The sequence below is a fragment of the Dromiciops gliroides genome, chromosome 2 (genome assembly GCF_019393635.1).
Source record: "Dromiciops gliroides isolate mDroGli1 chromosome 2, mDroGli1.pri, whole genome shotgun sequence".
Lineage (NCBI taxonomy): Eukaryota > Metazoa > Chordata > Mammalia > Microbiotheria > Microbiotheriidae > Dromiciops > Dromiciops gliroides.
Window position 1 is genome coordinate 53,155,729 of NC_057862.1, and position 24,254 is coordinate 53,179,982.

The following is a 24,254-nucleotide window of genomic DNA, read 5'->3' on the forward strand; positions in this document are numbered from 1 at the left end:
TTGAGTAATCTTTCCAGTGGAGCCATATGGCTACAAATCATGGAATACCCATCTCTGAAACCACAAATCATCCAAAGAGCACCAGGTAAAGAGGTGCCTGGTAGATGCAAACAAATTACAACCTATCACTAATTAAGAAATATGCAGGGAAACTAGCATAAAGAGTACCACAGATGTATGACCAGAAAAGGAACATAGCTAGACATATAGTAGAAGCAATAGAGAACTGCCTATGTGCTCCACTAGTGTCCATTCAATGTCAAGAAATCTAGACGCCCCCAGCATGTTGAGCAGACCCCCTGTGGAAAAAGGACATAAACATAAGTCAACCAGGAAGACAAGACAGATGAGTGGAGATGTGCACTACTCTACGGAATACCCTCATTTTAAAGATCACAGATCTGCTTAAAAATATTAATATAATATTTCAATATCATGGCACCATAAAAATGTCAAAACAAAGAGTATTAAAAACATGGGAAATTGGGGCACAGTGGATAGAGCACTGGCTCTGAAGTCAGGAGGACCTGAGTTCAAATCTGGCCTCAGACACTTAACACTTACTAGCTGTGTGACCCTGGGCAAGTCACTTAACCCCAACTGCCTCACCAAAAAAAAAATTAAATAGGGAATTAAATATAAAAAGTGAGACAAAATCAGGGTAAAAAAAATCAAAACACATTGTCCGTCATTATGTTAAAAGAGAAAGAAATAGATCTTCATAAGTACACCACTGGATTCAGAAGGGGACAAAGAACAAATGAAATGTTATTGTTCCATGGTTAAAAATGTATTTTTCCCTCAGAAAAAATTTAAATGATTTTAATTTTAGAAATTCTGTTTAATAATATTTCTTTTGGATATTAAGTTTACAATACAAAATATTTATAGAAAAATAAGTAGCCTGAGAGTACAAATTTTTTAAAAAATGTTTCTCAAAAACAACTTTCTCAACATGGATGAACTTCATGAGTAAAAATTCTCTAAGTCAAAAAAAAACTTAGTAACATCACTAAAATAAGGAACTGAGCTGTCAGTGGATATAATCAACGGGAAAGTTGTAGATTAAACCAAGAGTTTAAGGCAGTTGGAGATGCAAGACTGGAGTTCAGCAGAGATCAGGACAGGAAAGGCAGATTTGAGAATCAGCAGCACAGAGATGGGATCCATGGGAGCTGATGAGATCACGAAGGGGAAAGGCATAGAGGAAGAAGAGAAGTGAATCCAGGACAAAATCCTGAGGGACACCCAAGGTTAGAGAGAGTGATCTGGAGGAGAATCCAGCAAAGGAGACAGAAGAGGGGTCAGAAAGGTAGGAGGAGAACCAGGAGGACCTGGTGTCCTGAAAAATTAGAGAGAAGAGAGGATCAAGGAGGGGAGAATGATCAACAGTGTCAAAGGCTGCAGAGAGGTCAAGGAATATGAGGACTGAGCAAAGGCCACTGGATTTGGCAACTAAAAGCTCACGAGTAACTTCAGAAAGATCAGTTTGAGTAGAATGGTCAGAAGCCAGAGTGTAAGGACTTAGGAAGGGACTTAGAGGAAAGAAAGTGGAAGCACTTATTGTATGGCTTTCTGGAGGAATTTAGCTCCAAAGGGCAGAAGAGATAGAGGACAATAGTTAACAGAAATGGAAAGATTATGTGAAGGTTTTTTTCAGCATGGAGAGACATGGGCATGTTTGTAGGCAACAGGAAAGGAGCAAGTAGTGATGAGAAACTGAAAATAAGTGAAAGAGGGGGCAGCTAGATGGCACAGTGGATAGAGCACTGGCCCTGGATTCAGGAGGACCTGAGTTCAAATCCAGCCTCAAACACTTAACAATTACTAGCTGTGTGACCCTAGGCAAGTCACTTAACCCCAACTGCCTCACCCAAAAAAAAAGAAAAAAGAAAATAAGTGAAAGAGTGGAGAAGACAGGGAGGGAATCTGTTGGAAGAGAAAGGATGTAATCGTATCACTCGACCAGTTAAAGAGGTTAACTGTGGTAAGGAGTAAGTCCACTTCATCATGTGAAATATGGGTCAAGGAGGACAGAGTGTCAGAAGGCATCTGAGTGATAGGAGATGAGGAAGAGGAGGGAAGACAAAGTTCACAGCAAAGGGCCTCAATCTTTTCATCTGAGAGAAAACTAGTTCCACTGTTCTTCTCAAAACACGAAATCAAGCAATTCAAAAGGTCACTTTAACATTAATCTAGGCTAGAGGCAGCAGGTATCATTTCCTACTTCTCTAGCAAGAGAACCAAGGAAATCTCCAGAAGCAGAGAGCGGTGGCAAAGTAAGAATTCATATCCCAGGCTCGGCTGGCAGCCGGAGGGGAGAAAGGTCTTTGCCAGAAATAAGTAAAAAAGCAGGATATCCTGCACAATGCAGAACACTTTAAAAAAAATCTGATTGTGCATATCCGCCACATGTCCCGTCTTGAAACATGGTATATATGTATTATAATAGCCAACTTTCTAGAAATTTTCTATACAAAGAAGGGAAACTATTAGGCTTTCTTAAGAAAAAAAAAACACATTCTGGAAAAGTTTTTTTTCTTATTTCCTGAAACCAATTTTGCCTTCCAAGGTCAGTTTCTAGCATGCAGCTGACCTATCAAGTGCTAGAAAAAGGAAGGCTGTTCCATGCCTGAAGACTACCAGTCATACTATCAATTATAGATCTGAAAATACAAAAACTCTTCACATTGTCAGAGTACTAATGGACTAATCATCCAGGTGACAGGTGTTTTGCAGAACCACAGGCTCATCTTACCTGGAAGATTACCCTTTGAGATGGTATCTGTATCTAAATTGTAGGTATCCTGGAGCCTCAACAACGCTTTGGCTGCCCCAGTCTGATCTTCATCATTAGGGAAGTATTGTCTCTGAATGGTCAAGTTGGAAATGAAGCCTGGGAGAAAAAAAGATAAAGATTAAGCTTCCAGATTCTCTTTAGTTCATCAATTCAGAGTTTACACATAGATTTGTAAAGACTATCAAAACTAATGTATATGTAGATAAGAGAACAAAAAGTCTTTGTATTTATTAAGAATTCAATTACTGAAAGTGATTCAGTTTACTTCCATCTGATCAAAACTCTGGAGTATGTTTAATATAAAATGCAGAGATAAATTTGGATCTCTCTCTTTCATATCAGCATCTACTGGGATAAAAGGGGGCTCAAAATTCAGCAGTGGAGAAATGATGGCTGTATTGTTTGGCAAGAAAACGAAGTACAGTCATAAGGGAATTATGAGAGCTGAACAAATTTGTGATTTTTAAGCTAAAAGCTCTTTGGTCTATTAACAAATGTTGATAAATGAAAGGGATTTAAACTAATAAGAAGTAGGAAGGGAGAAGACTACTTGTTTATGTCTTATATAGCCAAAGTTAAGAAAGAGTAGCCTTTGAGATGTCCATAGGTTCACAAGAGGAAAAAAAAATCCCAGTAGCAAGATACCTGACCTCAAACATCCATAAAGAAATAGAAGTGGAGGACCAAATTCAAGGAAACAAATCTAACCTCACTGTTATCACTGAGACTTTGATCATAGAATGAAACTCATGATTAAAATCCATGACTTAATCTGGCCCTGGATAAGTAGTTTTTATTCAAAAGAATGGGGGTAAGGGGTGGAAGACAGAATTATATATTAGGAAAGTATATTTAATTTATGTAAGGAAGTTCAAGAACCAGAGGAGGAAAATACATGTGGAGAGCATTTGGGTGAAGGTCAGAGGGGGAAATGGAAATGATTTTGTTGTGGAGTAATCTATAGAACAAGACAGCTAAGTATCACAGTGGATAAAGTGCCAGGCCTAGAAAGTTGGCTGAAAGACTCATCTTTCTGAGGTCAAATATGGCCTCAGACACTTACTAGCTGCGTGACCCTGGGCAAGTCACTTAGCCCTGTTTGCCTCAGTTCCTCATCTGTAAAATGAGTTAGAGATGGAAATAGTAAACCACTTCATTATCTCTGCCAAGAAAATCTAAAATGGGGTTATAAAGAGTTGGACACAACTAAAAACAACTGAACAAAAAAACAAGACTAGAGATCACCTGGACAAAAAAAAGGAAAAACAGATGAGACGTTTGAGGAAACAGATCTTAAGCCTTTCCTACAGGCAAGAGATTGTAGTGACTGGTAGTGACTGGAACCCTCAATTATTCACACTTCTGCTCTCCCTTCTCCCTTCCTATCTCCCTCTCTCAGTTAAGAATAGATAATGACTTAACTTGAGTTTGGAGGATGACAGTTTCATTTTCCAGACTCTACGGGGAACCAACAAGGAGCAATCTGGATCTAATTCTTACCAATAGAGAAAAGTTGCTGAAGTAGAAGTGGTGAAAACAGGGGCGAGAAGGGGAAAGAGGAGAGGGGAGAGGAAAACTCGTCATAGTGTGACACCCTAGATTTGGAGAAAGCAGATTTCAAAGGGAGAAGAAAGACTCACAATCGCATAAACTAAAATTCAACAGGAAGAAGTCAGCCCAGAAGGGGTAAGAAATTCTCAAGAATGAAATTCTGAGGGCACGGAGGGAAACAATTTGAATGAGAAAGAAAAATAAGGCATGTTTAAAAGATTACTATGGACTCATATGGAACTTTACCAACTAACATATATATATATATATATATATATATATTTTTTTTTTTGGGGGGGGGGGGGGACAATGAGGGTTAACACAAGGTCACACAGCTAGTAAGTGTCAAGTGTCTGAGGCCAGATTTGAACTTAGGTCCTCCTGAATCCAGAGCTGGTGCTTTACCCACTGCACCACCTAGCTGCCCCCAACTAACTTTTATCTTAAAAAGAAATATACAGAAGATGGAAGCAAAAGCAAGTGAAAGAGGCTGGACAGAAAAACACGGCACAATCCTCCAAAAATAATTCCATAAGTGTTGAAACTTGTGATGAATTGAACCTGGCCATGGAAGCTAAAAGCAACAAAAACATCAGGCTGCTGGTTTGTTGTTTTGTTTTAAGCAATATTAAAAGGGGTGGGGAGAGAGATATCAAAGAAGATGGACAGAGCCTTTGCCTAGAGCAGGGGGGAATTGGACTCTAATAACTGAATTTCTCTGTCAAGAAGACCTTTGCACCAGAAATGAGAGAACAAAAATTGCTAACAAGAAATTGATACCCAAGATAAGAAAAGCAATAGAGAGAACCTAGTTGTCCTTGATGGAGTCAAGTCAGCTGTCTAAGATGAATTATATCCTGAAACAACTGACAGATGCGATTGCTAAGCCACTGTTAGTAATGTCTGAAACATCATGGAAAATATGAGAAGTGCTATAAGACTACAAAAGGGCAATTCCTGTCCTGATTTTCAAAATTTAAAAAAAAGGGTGGGGGGAGAAGAGAATGGAGTATATAACAATAGGCCAGTAAGCTTGCTTACTATTCATGGAAAAATTCTAGAATAGAATGTTAAAGAGATAGTTAATAGACATCTAGAAAGGAAAGCAGTAATTGTAAATCAAGTCAGTGTCATCAAGAATAGGTCAGGCTAAGAAAAAAAAGAGTAGATCATGCTAGACAAGGAAATCTTGTCTCCCTTTTAATAAGAGCTACTAAACCTCAAACATTAGAGAAATATTATATAGGTTACCTCAATTTTAGGAAAGCATTTGATAAAAGTATCTTTTTTATGGAGAAAATGGAGAATTGTGGACCAGATGGTAATACAATTTTGGCGATTCCAAATTAACCTGAATTGCCAGATTCAAAGAACAGTCCTTAATGGCTCTCTTTCAGTGTGATGAGATACAAAAGATGAAAGCCTAGATTCCTGATAGCTTACCTGCAAAACCAGGATTAATTAAATAAGACCTGTAACTTTTTCCATTTGATTTGATTTATTATTTGTTCTAATTCCTTAATATATTTTCCTATACTACTTCTAATTAGATTTTAAAAAGAAGCATTATGTTCCTTTTTTCAGAGAGCAAAGCAAAAGAGAAACCAACCAACCAAAAATAGTGGGGTCCTTCCTCTTGCAATCTAAGATGGGGGACAGAAACCCAGTTCAAGAATAATGGCAGCAAGTACGTGGCATCACCCTGGCTAGCCAAGTCTTGGGGCTTTATTGGCAGAAAAAAAAGAGAGATCACAGATGAAGCATACCTGGATAATATTTCAGTTGCTGAACAAAAACACTCTATGCCTCAGGATTAACTGTATCTTTAGTCTTAGCAATTATTATGGGATGAGGCTCTCTTAAGAGCTTCTTCAGACTTACCATCTGACATGTCCTTAAGGACCAGATTCTCCAGCTCACCCCACTCAGTGTTCAGCCGTTTCATTAGCTTGAATGCATTTACAGGGTGCCCGAGGAACCCCTCCGGGTCCTTTGTAGCTGTGCTGGTTAGCTGATCTAACTTCTCTGCCCATCTAAACAAACAAATCAAATAAATGAAATGTGCATTGATTAAAAGGGAAATCTCCTTTTTAAACACAGTATTATGAAGCTCTCCATTCCTTGATATGTGCCAATACTGGGTTATCACTTATATTTATACTCACACACATGAAAAAGAGAGATTTCATGGTCTCAATCACCCAAAATTAATGGTGGGTGTGATTTGCCTGCATGCCTAAATTCAGAGAGAATGCAGCTGACTATTTTGATCCTTAGTTTGATATGTCCCATGTGGGTACAATGTGTCTTAGCACCTCCCAGTATCTCAGAAAGTTTGTTCTGAGAGGGTCCACCTAAGTATCTAAAAATAAATGTTATTGCTTTCCCTTAAGCTCAAGAACTTTACTTTGTAACTTGGCTAGCTACACTCAAACTGTTTGCCCAATTTATCAAACAAGGGTTCTGGGGAGGACTTTGTAAAAGATTGACTTTTAGTCAACTGGAATTTAAGCTTTATGACTTGTTATAAATGTATCAAATGACATGGTAGCCTTGGAGTCATGATCTAGATTTGAACCCCATTTCTCATGGTAAGAGCAAGCTGACTTTATTTTTGTACCTTAGTTTTCCCATCTGTAAAATGGTCTTTGCAGGGTTCTGGAGCTCAAATGAGATTTCATGAAGATGTTACAGAATTCATTTGGTCCAGACCTATGATTTCACTGGTGAGGAGAACTCAAAGGGAAATTCACTTCATGAAATATAACTGTAATTTACTGTCTTCAAGAGCAGTCTTAGACACTAAGAAGTTAAGTAACTTGGCCACCGTCACTCAGCTAGTGTCCAAGACAGGACTAGAACCCGTATCTTTGTGACTCCAAGACTAACTTTGCATCCCCAGTGCCATTATTATTATTTTTATTATTAATCGTATTCTCATATTTTTCTATAGACTTTTATATTCTATCTCTACCCAAGTGGCCGGGCTAGGCTACTGCTGATGTATCTCCTGAGAGTCCTATTCAAAACACCCACTGGTCCCTGCCCCGATCCCTACAACTAAATCCTTGCCCCTCGTGGGTTGCTCCCCTCCTCCCAGGCCTTGCTCTAGGTCTGGCTAGGGCCTCATCCCTTCAGGCTTCCCTTTCCAAAGGAATCTTTGAGGTCCAGGTACCCGTGTTGTATGCCTCACACATCCTAGCAGCAGTCTCCACCAAAGCTCATTTGTGAAACCCACTGCTTACTTTTTTACTTGTTCCAATTTGACCTCCTCCGCTTTAATATAGTCTTTCAGGGATGTTACCAGGTCTTTCTCAGTGTGGATTAGATCTGTCATATGACCTAAACAGGAGAAATTTTAAGAGTGACATTATCAATTTTCTCTAATCTTTTAAATTTTGAAAAGTGATGGAGAATTCTATTATAGAATATAACTGGAAAAGAGTCGAGAATTGGAAAGAATCTTGTTTTACCAGATGTTTTTCTGGTAAACAAAAAGATGTAGCCAAAAATTTTCTTGAACATGTGTTCAACTTCTAATTTTTAAGCTACTCGATTTTCCAAGCTCCAGTTGTGTTAGCAAATTGTCTTTTCAGCTGGAAATTTTAAAGAAATGAAAAAACACATACACACATTTTACTGCCCAGAATCAAAACTTCTAAATAATATTTATTTTAGTTTGAATTTTTTAATCCAAAAGAGAATACACTTATGGTACTTCACAACTGATATCTGCTCAAGAAATGTTCACATCAGATGACGATAAATATTTGTAAAGCATTCTGAGGTTTGCAGAGCATTTTCTTCACAATAACTATATTAGATGGTGTTTCAGGTATTATTTCTAGCTTACAAATGGCTTAGAGAGGTTGGGTAGTTTGCCAATGGACACAAAATCAATAAAGGTCTGAGGAGAGATCTGAACTCCAGATCTTTCCTAATTCTAAGTTCACTGGCCTTCTCATTAAACCATGCTGTATATCTCCATTATTTTTCATGTTAATTGTTAAGATTAGGAATTACTATTGCATGGCTGGTTACAAATTAGATGATATTTGTAAAGCACTTGATACAGTGCTTGGCACATGGTAGGCCCTTGATAAATATTTTTCCCTTCCCTCCTTCTTATAAGGAAGAGGGTTTTTCTTTTTTTTCTTTTTTGGGGGGGAGGGTGGACAAAGGGGAATAATAGTGCTGCCAAAAAAAAGAATGAGCAAATGCACAGAACAGGAAGTTCAGAGTTAAAGTGACAAACTGGGTAGCTTTGGAACTAATGTGCTCAGTGTATTATATGCTTAAAAAAAAAAAAGCTATACCCAATGGAGATTTGTGGTTTCCTGCACAGTTCTCTTTTTTCTATTTTTCTTTGTATATGGAAATGCTCGTATTTGCTGGTATTTATCTAGTTCAGAATAACAAAAAATTTAAATTGCATTTTTTAAAGGATTACTTTTTAAAAAATGATTAGGAGAGTCATAGAAATATGAACTATCCAAGCCAGAGTTTCCATTATATGGTCATGCATTTATGGCAACCAATAAAGTGAAGTTTCATGTAAAATTGAGCTATCTAAAATTTTTTTTCTTACTATTAGAAGGAACTTTTAGGATGGGAAGGAAAGAAACAAATTAGTGCTGTGATGAGGGGTGTGGGGGGAGGGGGTGTTGAGAAGAAAAAAAAAAACAGTAAGTAGTATAAACAACTGAGCGAACTTGTTTACATAGAGACAGAACAATTCTTACCAATTGAAGTGAAGAAGTCCGTATGGGCCAAAGAATGGGGAAGCAAGAGTCCTACGATTAATATGCACTGGATCATCCTGGGAGGCACAATTTTATATGTCACAGGACCTAGAAAACAACATATTACAATTGGTGTTTTAACTTTCTGAAGAACTTCTTTCTTTCTTTTTTTTTAGTGAATGAAATCCTTAAATGTTGCTGTTACATATTATATTTGAACTCCTTACTAGACTCTAGTGAGACAGTGACAATCAGAAACCAGTTCCAACTTGTTTCTCAGTGAGGACGTTTTGATAGGCATTTTACACTGCTGAAAGGCATAATTTCTATGCACATAGAACCAAATATTCAAACATCTTTTCCTTATAACAACAACTAAAATGAATAGCAGAGCCAATTATTTTGAACAGAATCAGAATTTCAAAGTTGGAAGCAATCTTAGTGATGATCGAGTCTAATCTATACTTGAAAAATAATCACATCTACAAAATAACTCGTAAGAGGTTAGTGCAATGGATAGAGCACTGGGCTTGGAATCAGAAAGACTTGAGTTCAAATCTGATCTTATATAGTTCCTAGGTCTATGACCCTAGGCAAGTCACCTAAGCTTTGTCTGCCTCAGTTTCCTCAACCATAAAATGGATATAATAAGAGAACCTACCTCTCTAGCTTGTGAGGATCAAATGAAATATTTATAAAGTACTTAACACAGTTCCTAACACGTGGTACTTTATAAATTCTTACTTCCTTCCTTCTCTCACCTAACCTGTCCTTAAAGACAAAGAAGGGGAATCCAATGCTCCTAAGGTAACCCATTCTACTTCTAGATAGTTTTCTTATATCAAGCCCCAAATCACCTCTTTGAACCCCAACCCAGTCCTCCTAATTGTCCTCTGGGGGCCACATGACAGTCTTTCAGATACCCAAAGATAGCAGTTCGGTCACCTCCAGTCTTCTCTTTGACAGAAAAGTTTAGACATTCCCAAGTTCCTTCAACTGATCCTCATAAGGCATGAAATCGAGGTCCTTCACCATTTGGGTTATCCCTCTCTGGACATTGTCCAGTTTGATGTCTTTCCAAAAATATGGTGTCCAGAACTAACAATCTTGCAGATTGGTCTTTGCCGGGGTTGAGCACAGGAGGGCTATCACCTTATTATTCAATAACGTGCATCTTTCAGATTGTTATTTTTCTGGACTGAGATGCCATTCTCCCAATCTTTCTAAAGACACATCTAGCCACACCTCCCCTCAAAGCCAATCAATTACCAAGTATTCATCAAGTGCTTGCCAAGTGCCAAGCACTGTACTTGTACTTATAAAGCTGTTTTGTGTTTGTTTTGCTTTTTTAAAGCCGAGTAAAAGTGTAGTATAACCCTGGACTTGGCATTGAAAAAACTATTAGAATCTAGCTTCAAGCCTTTACTAACTATATAAGCTTGGGCAAATAACCTCTCTAAGCCTCAATTCCCTCATCCATAAAATATGGCAAACAACATGGACCTCACAGGATTGCTATGAGGCCCATACATGATAATTTACAAGTTAAATAAAGCACTCTGTGAACCTTGGAGAGCTATATACATGTCAGCTGTTATTGTCCATTTGAAATATCTTATTAGATGTGACCCAATGAGGTTTGTAAAGTGCTTTTTGAATTAATTAAGCACCTATAGGGGCAGCTAGGTGGCACAGTGGATAGAGCACTGGCCCTGGATTCAGGAGGACCTGAGTTCAAATCCGGCCTCAGACACTTAACACTTACTAGCTGTGTGACACTGGGCAAGTCACTTAACCCCAATTGCCTCACTTAAAAAAAAAATTTAAGCACCTATTATGGGGGGGGGCATAAAAGTGAGACCCAGGCCCTCCCCTTAAAGATCTTATATTCTAATAGGATTGTCTTCTGCTCTGTTAGCTGTAATGTCCACCAAGGTTTGTGTCATACCCATTTGATGAATATGCCATCTAGTGATATGGACAGGGACTAGGCCTATTTACATTGGTACTCCTGTGTGAGGCAACTCTGCCAACGCAGATAGCAACCTTCTCTGCAACATACAGTCTTAGTGAGTTGCCTAGAGCATGTGGAGATTAAGTGACATACCCAAGGTCATGTAGCTAATACACATGCCAAACGTAGGGCCTGAACTGAATCTTCCTGGTTTCCAGGTCAGGAGTACAGGACCAAGTCCAGATCCTTGGGGAACTCCACTACAGGCCTTTCAAGGTGACATCAGACCACTAATAACTACTTTTTGGGTCTAGTCATTCAACTAGTTCTAAAGATATCTAACTGTATTATCTTCTAGCCGGCATCTCACCATCTTTTCCATAAGAATAGTATGAGACACTCCCCAATGCTATGATAAAATCCAGATAAACTGTATCTGTGGTGCTCCCCATCATAACATCTAACAATTCTATAGTCTCCCATGTTTGCCAAGGGTTCTACATATACACTCATTTACTCACTATGACAACCCTGTGAGATGGGAGTTATTATTATCATCATCACCCTCCCCCCTTTTTACAAATGAGAAAACTGAAGTGGAGCAAGGTCAAGTGATTTGCTCAGGCTCTCACAGCTAGGAAGCGTCTGAAGAAGCTTTCCTGACTCAAGTCCAACACTCTGTCCACAAGCAACTATCCAAAAAAAGGCACTGAGGTTAGTCTGTCATAGCCTGTTTCTGATGCCATACTAGGTGGTTAGATGGTGAGACTTAGAACCAGGAAGACCTGAGTGTGGATCCTCTTCTGTTCTCCATGATCTTTCTGGGTAAGACCCACTGGGTAGAGCACTAGCTCTGGAGTCAGAGGACCCTCATTCAAAATGTGTGTGTGCCCTTGAGCAAGTCCTTTATTGGCCATGGGCCTTATTTGGAACAGGAAGGGCTTGAACTAGATGGTCTGAGGTCCTTGCTAGCTCTGAGGCAGAGCCCACTCAAGACCAATTATAATGAACTCCTTTAGTCCATCAACAAAGACATTTTCATGGCACAGATTTCTCATCAACAGTGTCCTGAAATGTTATTTCAGCTACTCAAGGAAAATACAAGTTTGTCTCCAGCCCTTTTCCCTTTATAATTTTGTGGTTTGCCACTTCAGTCCAATTCCTTCATTTTGTATTTTTCCCCTTACCTTTCCCTGACATCAGGAGTCAGTGGTGTCCCACTCAGGTCGACAGAACTACCAGGTATATCAGAATCAGAGCTGGAAGGGCCTATAGAGAACATCTAGTTCAATCTCCTTTTCACACAATTGGGAAATGGAGGATTAGGGGGAGATGTGACTGGTCAAAGACCACAAAGGAAGTAAGGAGACAAGGCAGGATCCCAAATCTGGTTTCTATTATTATATGGGGGGGGGGCAATGAGGGTGGGTCACAGCTAGAAAGTGTCAAGTGCCTGAGGCCAGATTTGAACTCAGGTCCTCCTGAATCCAGGGCCAGTGCTCTATCCACTGCGCCACCCAGCGGCCCCCTACGCTATATATTTTTAAATAGATTTTTATTGATAGCTTTTGTTTTTATATCACCTGGGCTTCCTCCTAGATGCCTCTCCCTGCCCGTCCCATAGTCATCCGTCATTAAAAAGAATGGATTTTTTTAAAGACAAAAAGGAAAAGAAAAAAATCCCACAAAACCCATCAATGTATCAAAGCTGATTTTATATATAATGTCCACAGGATATTTTAATGGAAAAATACTGTTGTGTCTCAGAAAACAATGCAATCTTCAAATAGATCAATGCAAACAATGGTAACAAATATATTTACATATATAAAGTACTTTTAATTCAATTCGCAAACATTTATTAAACGCCTCTGTGTCAGGAACTTGGGATACAAAGGAAAATGTGTGTGTGTGTGTGTGTGTGTGTGTGTGTGTGTGTATACACACCATTCTCAAGGAGCTTACAGTTTACAAAGGGAGGCAACACATATACAGAGAAATTGATACAAAATAATATTGGGGTGGGAGAGACCCTGACAACTGAGGGGATCAGGAATATTATAGGAGGTGGCACATGGGCTTGAAAGGAGGCAGGTATTCATAATAGACAGGAAAGTCAACATGTCAGGAAGCAGGTTACTTCATATCTCTATGCCTCAGTTTCCTCATCTGAAAGCAAGGGAGTTGGCCTTGCTGGCCTCTGAGGTCCCTCCCAGCTCTAAATCTGTGACCCCACGGCTCCGATAAGTGAAGTTATGCAAGACAGCATTCCAAGGATGGACAAGAGATGGAACCTCACATAAAAGGAACAAGTTAGGCCAGTCTGGCTAAAACTTGGCGTACAAGAGGAGGGACATGTAAGCAGTCGAGAAAGATAGGTTGGAGTCAGAGTGAAAAAGGGCTCTGAGTTACTTTTTCAGAAGGAAGGGAAGGGAAAAAGGAAGGGCAAAGAGATTTCTGAAAGTGGCCTGTGCTCTCTTTGGAAGTAACTTGAAAGCTACTTGTTGGGTCTGGCATAGAAGGGATTCATTTTTATGAATGGCTTGTGCTTTTTGGCCCTAACTTCCACCCTGACTCTGAAATTCTGTTATTTGTAAACTTTTTAAGGAAAAAAAAAAAGGCATCTGCTCTGGTAGCGGTCAAAAGTACAGAGTCACAGATCTCTCCAAGGCTTAAGGCATCTTCTGTAACACAGAACACACAAGAGACTTCTCCTGTGCCTGCCCCCAACTAACCAAAAGATCAGGGGAGAGGAGAAATGAAAGATCATTGCAAAAAGATAGGAAAGGATTTGCCTCTTACTCCTAATCACAAGGTATGTGATGACTTCCGTCTGCACCGTCACTTCTGGATCTCTCTTGAAACACTTAATATCTCCCTTTCTCTTTTACAACTACTTAACTCTCCCAAGAAACTCCCTCTTGTCGCAGAAGAATTTTAAACATTGAAATGGGGGTTTTCACAGGATCGTAGGATTTTAAAGCCCTAGAAAGGTTACATTTTTAGTACACATTTAAAGTAGTTTCAACATGAGATTTAAATGTATAATCTACTCCCTTACTAGTTATTAGAAATGTCACATAATCACTAATATAAATGTATTAAATAACTGAAAAAATGTGAACAAAAATCTCATGGCTATTTTTTGCATTATTTGAAATTAAGATAGTAACGACCAAATACACATTGCAGTGGTAGACTGACAGAAATATTCAATTCTCATCTCATAAGGCACAGATTTCTACAAAAACAGACTTGGATCTGAGAGTCTACCTAATCCAAATTCTCCTTCTGCAGAGGAGGAAACAGACTTGCCCAAAGTGACATATCCCAAGTTTGGAGGAGAGCTACAAGACCCCAATATTCTTTCTAGTGAATCACAAAGGCTTTATTACAATGAATGAAATCATCTATGAAAATGAAATCAGAGGACAATGTGCAAACTAGAACATTCAAAAAGGTGATTTCAAGCAAAATAAACCACATGGCGCAATGGAAAGAATGTTGTATTTGGGGTTGGAGACCTGGATTCAAATCCTGATTCTGCCACTTACTGCCTACTAGGACATTTGGAAAGCAACTTAGCCTCTCTTGGCTTCAGATTCCTTGTGTGTGAAATGATGGTGTTGAACTAGGCTATTCTGAAGGTCTCTCCTATCTCTAAATCTATGATCCTTTGTATCATAATTGAATATTCCAAAAAAGATTCAAGTCTCCACCCGAGTGTACACTGAACATTTCCAAAAACACAGAGGAGCGAAATAAAAACTGTTCTTTTGGCTGTGTGACAACAGAGCCTCTTTGGGAAAAGCTTCTAGAACATAACAGATGAACAGACTTCCTCTCCTGGGATCCTGCCAAAGTGCAAGGCTTCTCAAGTCTTGGACTGACCAAGGAGTCTAGAATTTTCTCGGTATTGCTCAAATAGGACTTCTTCAATTATCTGCTTTTAATTTAATAATGTTTATAAAGGAACAATTTTTCCTTCTAGTAACAGAAATCTAATCATAAAAATTTAGTAAAGTTTTTCTTTTCAGGAAAAAGTTTAGATATTCCCAGACATGATAATACCATTTATTTAATTTCATCTTATTTTTCTTTTTGCTTTTAAAAAATTTTATTTTTGTCTTTTGTCTTCATATTACATTCTTTTCCCAGTATATCTCCAGATACTACTCTTTACCAACTCCCTCCCCCCCCCCCACACACAGCCTGCCTTTCATCATAAAAAGATGAAAAACATCAGGGGCAGCTAGGTGGCACAGTGGATAAAGTACCCACCCTGGACTCAGGAGAACCTGGGTTCAAATCCGGCCCCAGACACTTGACACTTACTGGCTGTGTGACCTTGGGCAAGTCAATTAACCCTTCGTTGCCCCACCAAAAGAAAGAAAGAAAGAAAGAAAAAACATGAAAGAAAAAAATTCAAACTAACCATCTATTATCTTGCCTAACAATATTAACAATTTTTCTACATTCATTATGCCACCACCTGTTCAATCAAGAAAAGGAGGCAAGTTTTTCTCCTCTTCAAGGACCAATTTGGTCATTTTAACCATGCAACATTCAGTTTCATTTTATTGTTTTTTTATATACATTGTTTTAACTGTATTCATTGTCCTGATTCTACTTATATCATTCTGTTCATCAGTTCAAGCTTTTCTGACTTCTTCATATTTGTTGTTTCTTGTAGCACAGTAGTCATGTACCAAAATTTGTTTAGTCATCAACAGACATTCCCCCTAGTTTCCAAGGATATGCTCCAACAAAAAGTGCTATGAATATTTTGATGTATATGGGACCTTTCCCCCTTTTACCTCCCTAGTACATATAGCTAGAGAGAAGTCTTCTCTAAGTCAAAGGCTATGGGCACTAAAGTTATTTTTTTAGTATAATTCCAAATTGCTTTCCAGAATTGTTGGACCAATTCCACCAACAGTCTATCTTTCCACAGTCTCTCTCATATAGAATATTTTTACCTTTTGTCATTTTTCCCAATTTGCTGAATGTAAGGTGAAATGTCAGAGTTTTATTTGCATTTCTCTCATATTTGGAGCAAACTTGTGGTCAAAAGTTTATAACATTTCTATTAAGAACTGTTTGTTCATATGTGTGTGTATATTATCATTTATTCATTAATTCATATATTTGTAATAATTTCTTATATACAAGGTGTAGACCCTTAACAGAAATATATTAATTCCACATATACTTTTAAAATATCAGTTCCAAAGATTTTCAAATTGGCAGTTTCCCTTATCCTAGCTGCATAGAGTTTATGCAAAACTTTTCAATATCATGTAAATGAAATTATCTATTTTGTAATCTCTTCCACCCCTTTAGTCAAAAGTTCTCCTCTAAGCCACAGTTTTGAGAGATGTGGTTAGAATTTAAGTTTATGCAGGGTTTTCAAGATTTCTGCCGCCTCTGATCCACACATGAAATCCTGAACTATATAATTTGCGAGAATACCTACAACAAGCTTATTTCAAGTGTTCTCCTTCAATATTCTAATACCTAAAAGATTCTATCACTTGCTAAGTCACTGTTTACAGAGAGGCCAACCCTACCATCTTTGCCCTGTTGCCTGTCTAAACCACTGACTTCAATCCCTGCTGACATTCACTAGCTAGCTGATCATGGGCAAGTACCTCATTCCTGAAATGAGGATGAAATTTACTGTTCAGTGGGAGCACAGTGGTAAAAGTGCCAGGGGTGGAGTCAGGAATACCTGATCTGGGTTCCTGTTCTGTTCTGACACAGGCTGTCATGGCCATGTGAAAAAGATTTAACATCCGAACCTTAAATTCCTCACTTGTACAATGGGCATATCATCACCTGTAGTGAGTGCCTACCTCATAGGGTTGTGAGGCTCAAAAGATATAAAATGCTTTACGAATTCTAAATCACTACAGAAAATTGTATAACAGTAATAATGAACGTTACTTTCCCCAAAGGGTTGTGATGATGAAAGGCTTTTCTAAGCCTTAATGTTGTTATATCAATGCAAACTATTATTAGCACTACCACCACCAGTCCTTCACTTCTATTTGTCCTGTCTCACTCTGCTAATGATCTTATGTAAAATAATACCTTATAAAATCTGAGATCCAAGAACCCCCAGAAGATCCTTAAGAGATCTGGTCGGTTGTGGCACAAATACTTACTTTCTCTTCCACATACCCATTGAACTATTAAAATACAATTGAAATGTGTTTTTATATTAAGATGGAAAAAAATAGATGCATCTCTCAGAACACATTCCCAAAGCACGCCTTACTTCAAAAATCACAAACGTCAAAATTGCAAGAAGTGGGGGCAGCTAGGTGGCACAGTGGATAAAGTACTGGCCCTGGATTCAGGAGGACCTGAGTTCAAATCCAGATTCAGACACTTGACATTTACTAGCTGTGTGACCCTGGGAAAGTCACTTAACCCCCATTGCTCTGCAAAGAAAAAAAAAATGCAAGAAGTAAAAAAACATCCTATTAGGATATTAAGGGTTTAAATGTTGGCTTTGAATAGTAGTAGCAAAGACTCTTGGGAAACTCAGGTAAGCCTTAAGTGGAAGAGGATTATTGATGCAAACACAAAGCTTCACTACCACACTTATTCCAGGAAAGCCCTGCTCCACATGTTCAGCAGGATCAATAAAGCCTGGGCACAGATTTCAAACCAGTTCTACTATACTGTAAATATTTACAACTTTGAATCATCAGGATTCATTGAACTGGTAGTACAAGATATTCATTGAATTACTAGAACATAGAATTTGGTAAATATTAGTCTGTTTTAAAAACAAATTTCTTGCAAGAAAAGAATTTTCAAAAAAAAATTTCTAACTACTGTCCCACAGCAATCGCTTCAAAAATAAAGAGAGTTAATACAAATTACATGGTATGATAAACTCTGACAGTCATTAACCTTTTTGTTGCATCAAAAAATCCACTGTATGCATTGTAACTTTAATTATAAATTATAAATCTATAGCTTCTAGGTTGTCCTCTCTCAGTTACCCAATATACTACCAACAGTTACCCTTTAGACAGCTACTTATAAATTTGGTCTTCCTCATATCCTCGTTCTTATCCTCGGTCGTAAGTTGTCACAGACATCTGTACTCGGCCTTGAATTTTGAGAGCTTCCAACAATCCAAAAGAACATTAATTCAAGCATCTGTTTTAACCCATTAAGGTGTGTTATCGCAATTGCCACAATCATGTAGCAGATATTCTAAGTCAAATGTGGATTAATACTAATAGAGCTGGCAATGCCCTCTTGCCTACGCAAATACCTTGCTTTTTTATTTTACTTCAAAAATACAATGCACACATCTGAGGCAAAAACAGAAGGGTCAGCTTTCTCTCTGAAACAACAAGGGAAGGCCATTTTTCCTGGCTATTCAGGGTCAAAAATTCTCTCCCTCAAATTGTAAATTTCTTGAAAACAGGCTTTTAATAAAATGTTCATTTAATTAAACACCCAACCACCCTACTTTCTGTTTTCTGACTGCTTTGGTATCACTGAATAAAGCACCAGAGGAAGAGCCAACAGAGCCAGGTTCAAATCTAGACTTCTTAACTTGGGCTAGTCACCTGTCATCTTTGATCCAAGTTTTGTTACCTATAGAAGGATGGAGACCTCTACTACCTACCTCACAGGTTGGATAGGAAGAACAAATGAAATCATGTACATGAAATTACTTTATAATCCTAACATGCTAAAGAGGTAAAAGCTATTATTAAGCAATAAAGACAGAAGGTAGATCCAACTGGACAATATCTGTAAAAGCAGATTAGTCAAGATCCCAAAGAGTAGGGTTCAGGAATCCCAGCAGTTCCAATGGGCTATGTCTTGAAGGCTCTCCAGAAGCTTTGTCTTTACCCTTGGACATTTCAGTGACTATAACAATGGAAATGGAAATGGAAAATGAATGCTGCAAAATTATGAAGAACTGACTTAGCCCCAAGGAGAAGATATGACATTTCTCCCTACCCCCCAACTACCTCAAAGGGGGGTATGGGGAGAGTTCAGAGATACTGAACTATAGATAAATGGATGGATGGATGGATGGATATATAGCATATATGTGCATGTATATACACACACATAAAACACCTGTGTATATCTATATAGATCTATAGAGATATCTATCTAGATCTATCTAGATATATGTATGTATATACACACACACACACACACATATATGCCAGGTTTTTTCCACAATGTATTGTTGGGGTATTTGGTGGGGGGAGGTTCTCTTCATCTTTTTTCTTAAAAAATTTTTTTGTCAAATGAGCTGGAAGAGAGAAGGGGACAGAAGGGAACACTGAGATGATATCAAAACAAAAGATAGCAATGCAAATTATTTAAATAAAAGAAAATGTCTCAAGAGGGATAGAAACACCAGGTAAATGCTTTCCACTATCCTCGCCACCCTCAACCTTGCAGAGGAACCTTGACTTTAAACTTATAACTAAAAAGTTACTACATTTTCACAAAAATAATTGCACACATTCCAGTTTTGTTCTCCTTCCTCCCTAGCTCCATATCACAATAAAGTGTTTCTTCAATATTGTTTTAAAATACTCCAACCTCTTATTTGGCTAAAAGGTCTAACAAATGTTTAGTTTCAAACAGCAAACAGAATTTAAAAGTGATTTTAATCCATTTAGGGAAGAACTCAAGATGGAATTTGGGTTCACATCTGGAATAAGCCAACTATTTTTACTCAGTGATCTGTTTTAACTAGGACAAAAAAGGTCAGGTTCCCTTAACCCAGGTAGGATTTCCAAATAAATGTAGAGTGGAGGGGATATCTGAGAAAGAAGAAATTGATTCTATTTATCCACTGCTATAACAGAAAAATGTGTCAGTCCTTTTGTAACAGTAGGCTACAGCTACACACCTTACATTTAAGATCTTCACACAATATTTGTGGGACTTCACACATTTCACAAGCTTTAGGAGAAAATGTCATTTGGTTTTCCCATACAGGACAGAGAACCTCAAATTCCAAGTATCTCTCCTCCTACCCAACTCTCCAATTTGTTAAGATTCATTAAAAGTTTGTCAATGATTCCTGATATTTTTAGTAATAAGAAAAATAGACCTAGAAAAAAAGTATGCATATATAAAATTAGACAAGAACAATTAAAAGTAATATTCTTTCAGGCAATAATAATAGCCAACAAGAACTTTAGGATAACAGTGTGTGTGGGGGTGGGGGGAAATCACACTGTGGAGTATATATACTTTGTTTTCAGAAAACAAATGTGGCATGAGGAGTTTGCTAAAACAGAAAGCACAATTTGACTTTACACCATGAAAATTAGCAAAGATGAAGAAAGAGGGGAATAGCCATTGGTAGTGGTGGGGGAGGAGGGAGACGGGAGCTCTGATCTGGGCCTTCAAGGCTGGGGAGAATTTGAAAGGGGATAGGTAAGGGCAATGCAGAGGAGGAGGCTAGAATTTCATTTAGTTCACATTTGTTTGGCACTTGGTCAGTTTTAGGTGTATTTTACATGCATTATCTATTTAATACTCACAGTGGCTCTCAGGTAGGTAGTCCAGGTAGTATTCCTATCTTTTTTTTTTTTCGGTAGGGCAAGTGTCTATGGCCATATTTGAACTCAGGTCCTCCTGAATCTAAGGCCAGTACTTTATCCACTGTGCCACCTAGCTGCCCCTAGCATTCTTAAGAGAAAAGTGAGTATCAGAGAAATTAAGTGAGTTATGCAAGGTCACACAGCACAACCAAGACAAGACCCCCACATCCACTGATGCCAGATTTAATGTTCTATTTATGATAGCTCTTGGAAAGAGCAGTGTTCAGGGAGGAGGCCAGGCTGCTATCTGGGTTGGGAAGGCAGTGTGGATTTTTCTCTGTTGTATAGTCTGACATGTTCCAATGAATTCACTCCTCGATACTAAGAGTTTTCCAGCAACCTAAAATAGCTTTCTATAATCAACCAAATCTCTGACTTCATTCCCAGTACTAGTCATATCAGAATTACCATTTATTCAAGATAAGTAGTATGATAGTAAGTGGATAGAGTCCGGGACTTAAGAGCCAAGAAGTGTGTTCAAATCCCACCTCTGACTATGTGACTGGCTGTGAGACATTGGAAAAGCCACAGTTTCTCTCAAATTCAGGCAACTCTTTAAGACTGCAGGTTGTGATGGGTATCCCCTCAGGGAGCTCCCACACAGCAAAGAAAGCACCATGGGTCATGGTGGCTTTCCCACATCAAGACCCCTGGCTCTGAATTCACTTTCCAACAAGTTCAACCTTACACTGTCCTCTTTCTTGAATTCTTGCCCCCTTGTCGTAGTTTAGCTCATCCCTTCCTTTAAAACAAAAATTATTTTATATTATCTCTCCCTCCCACACACACCCCCCACTGAATAAAAGAAAGAAAACCCTCATAAAAATGTACTTCTTCTAACAAAACAAATTTCCATACTGGTGATTTCCAAAAATGTATGTATCATTATGCATTAGATCCATCACTTTTCTAGCAGGAGGTGAGCAATTGGGTTCATCTTCACCCCTCTAGAAGTATGATAGTTTATCATTCATTTCACTGATCAAAGTCCTAAAGTGTTTCAAAGTTGTTTTTTGGGGTTTTGGGGTTTTGTGGGGCAATGAGGGTTACACAGCTAGTAAGTGTCAAGTGTCTGAGGCCGGATTTGAACTCAGGTTCTCCTGACTCCAGGGCCGGTGCTCTATCCACTGCACCACCTGGCTGCCCCCCAAAGTTGTTTTTCTTTACAACATTGTTGTCACTGTATAAAATGTTCTTCTGGTTCTGTTCATTTCATAACTGTCTTCCCAGTTTCCTCCAAACGTCATTTCATCATTTCTTATAGTATATTCCATTATATTCATTCGCCATAGTCTGTTTAGTCATTCCCCAATAGGGGAACGTTTTCAGTTTGGGGCTACTTCAAAAGGAACTGCTACAAATATTTCTGTACGTGCGTTTTGTCTTTCTGGACCAATTCACAACTTTGTAATTTAATATTCCTGTAGCCTCTCCTGTAGGCTCTCCTTTTTCTCTTTTGTCATCTTTGCCAAACTGTTGGGTATGTGATGGACCCTAAGAGCTGCTTTAATTTATATTTCTCTATTAGTGATTTTAGAGCATTCTTAAATGGTTTTTGACACTTTGGAGTTCTCCTTTGAAAAATGCTTATTCCTATCCTTCGACCATTTATCTAGTGGGGAATGGTACTTAAGTCTTATAAAATTCAATCAGTTCTTCATAGATCTGGGATGTGAAACCTTTATCAGAGAAATTTGCTACAAAGATTTTTTAAGCTATCTTTTCTCTAAACAGGAAAAAAAACAACAAGTTATTCAATAAGGTTAAACTATTTACATCCCTACATGGGAAGATAATACTTGTAACTCTTGAGAACCGTATCTCTATTTGGGCTGATAAGAGTATACATAGAGGGTAAAGGTATAAATTGACTTTGATGTGATATAAAAAAAATTAAGGAGTAAGAAAAAGGAGTATATGGAGAGAAAAGGAAAGGGAAGGTGGAATGGGGTAAATAATATCACATGAAGGGAACAAAAGACTTATTACAATAGAGGGAAAGAAGGGAGGGGTGAGCATTGTTTCAACCTTACTCTCATTGGATTTGGATCAGAGAGGGAGTAATATACACACTCATTTGGATAAATAAATTTATCTTATTTAGGGAAGTACAAGGGGAAGGGGAAAAGAGGAGCACTGTTAGAAGGGAGGGCAGAAGTAGGAGAGGAAAGGGGAAAGAAAAGGGGAAAAGGCTGATAAATGGGAGGGCAGATTGAGGGAGACAAAGGTCAGAAGCAAAATGCTAGTGAGGAGAAACGGAGTGAAAGGAGAAATAAGGATAAATAAATAAGGGAGAAAATAGGATAGAGGGATAACCATGAATGTAAATGGGATGAACTCTCCCATAAAGCAGAAATGAATAGCAGAGTGAATTAAAAACCAGACTCCTACAATAGTTATTTAGAAGAAACACATTTGAAGCAGAGAGATACACTCAGAGTAAAGGTAAAAGGTTGGAGAAGAATATATTATGCTTCAGTTGAAGTAAAAAAAGCAGGGGTAGCAATCCTGATTTAAGACAAAGCAAAAGCAAAAACAGATCTAATTATAATGAAGGAAACTATACCTTGCTAAAAGGTACCATAGACAATGAAGTAACATCAATATCTTTTCTCTTCAAATTTTAGCTGCATGTTTTGTTTGTGCAAAAGCTCTTTTTAGCTTTAAATAAGAAATATAATGAATTTTATCTTCTGTGATCTTCTCTATCTCTTACCCTTATTTGGTGATGAAATTTTCCTGTATCTGCAGATATTAAAGGCAATTTAGCTCTTCCTTTTCCCAAATCTGACCCTGAATTACTTGGTTCTACTTGCCTACTACTAAATATCACTAATAAACATCACACAAGCATACTGACTAGGTCTGCTAAATTGGTTATCTACTCTGTATGTCCTGTTGTTCTCCATTTATTTTGTTTTTGTATTTCCCAGTATCCATTCCAGCTAGGCAGCTACATGTCAAAGTAGATAGAGTACTGGGTCTGGACTCAGGAAGATTCGAGTTCAAATTCATTCCCAGAGACTTTCTAACTCTGTGGCCCTAGGCAAGACATTTAACTTCTGTCTGCCTCAGTTTCCTCAACTATAAAATGAGGAGAATAATAGCACCTACCTCATGGGGTTGTTATATGTAGCAAATAAGATAATATTTGAAAAGTTCTTCACACAGTGCCTGATACATAGTAGGCACTTAACAAATGCTTATTCCCTTGCCTCCCTTCACTATTCCAAATCTCCCCTCACACTAAATATATAACATTCTTCTCAACAGAGGATCTTGACTGACACTTTACTGAAAACAAAACTAAGGCCATTTATTACAAGCTCCCAATTTTACACTTCAAATTCCCTTGCCAAGGCCAACTCTTCTACTTACTTTGGCTTACATTCCATTCTCTTCTCTGGGATTTGACCCTTTATTCATCCCCTCTCTCTCCCTAATTTTCAAGCTTTCCTTATTCCATCAGTTTCTCCCCTAGGATCTATAAACATGCCCAGATCTCTCCCATCCTTAAAAAACCTTCACTTGATTCTGTTATATCCTCAAGCTATGCCCTATCTCCCTTCCTAGAAAAAGCTGTATACACTTGTCTCTAC

General features: G+C 38.2%; 1 protein-coding gene across 4 annotated transcripts in view; it reads right to left on the bottom strand.

Annotated features, from left to right (window-relative positions):
• P4HA1 (prolyl 4-hydroxylase subunit alpha 1) overlaps nucleotides 1-24,254 on the bottom strand; it is a 63,741-nt gene that overhangs the window by 33,751 nt on the left and 5,736 nt on the right. For all 4 annotated transcript variants that reach the window (XM_043985192.1, XM_043985190.1, XM_043985193.1 and 1 more), the window contains exons 2-5: nucleotides 9,094-9,201; nucleotides 7,597-7,693; nucleotides 6,233-6,384; nucleotides 2,759-2,896 (exon numbers count right to left, since the gene is read on the bottom strand). In XM_043985192.1, coding sequence (XP_043841127.1) covers nucleotides 2,759-2,896; nucleotides 6,233-6,384; nucleotides 7,597-7,693; nucleotides 9,094-9,169 — 463 coding nt within the window. In that variant the 5' untranslated portion in view covers nucleotides 9,170-9,201. The remainder of the gene's footprint in view (nucleotides 1-2,758; nucleotides 2,897-6,232; nucleotides 6,385-7,596; nucleotides 7,694-9,093; nucleotides 9,202-24,254) is intronic.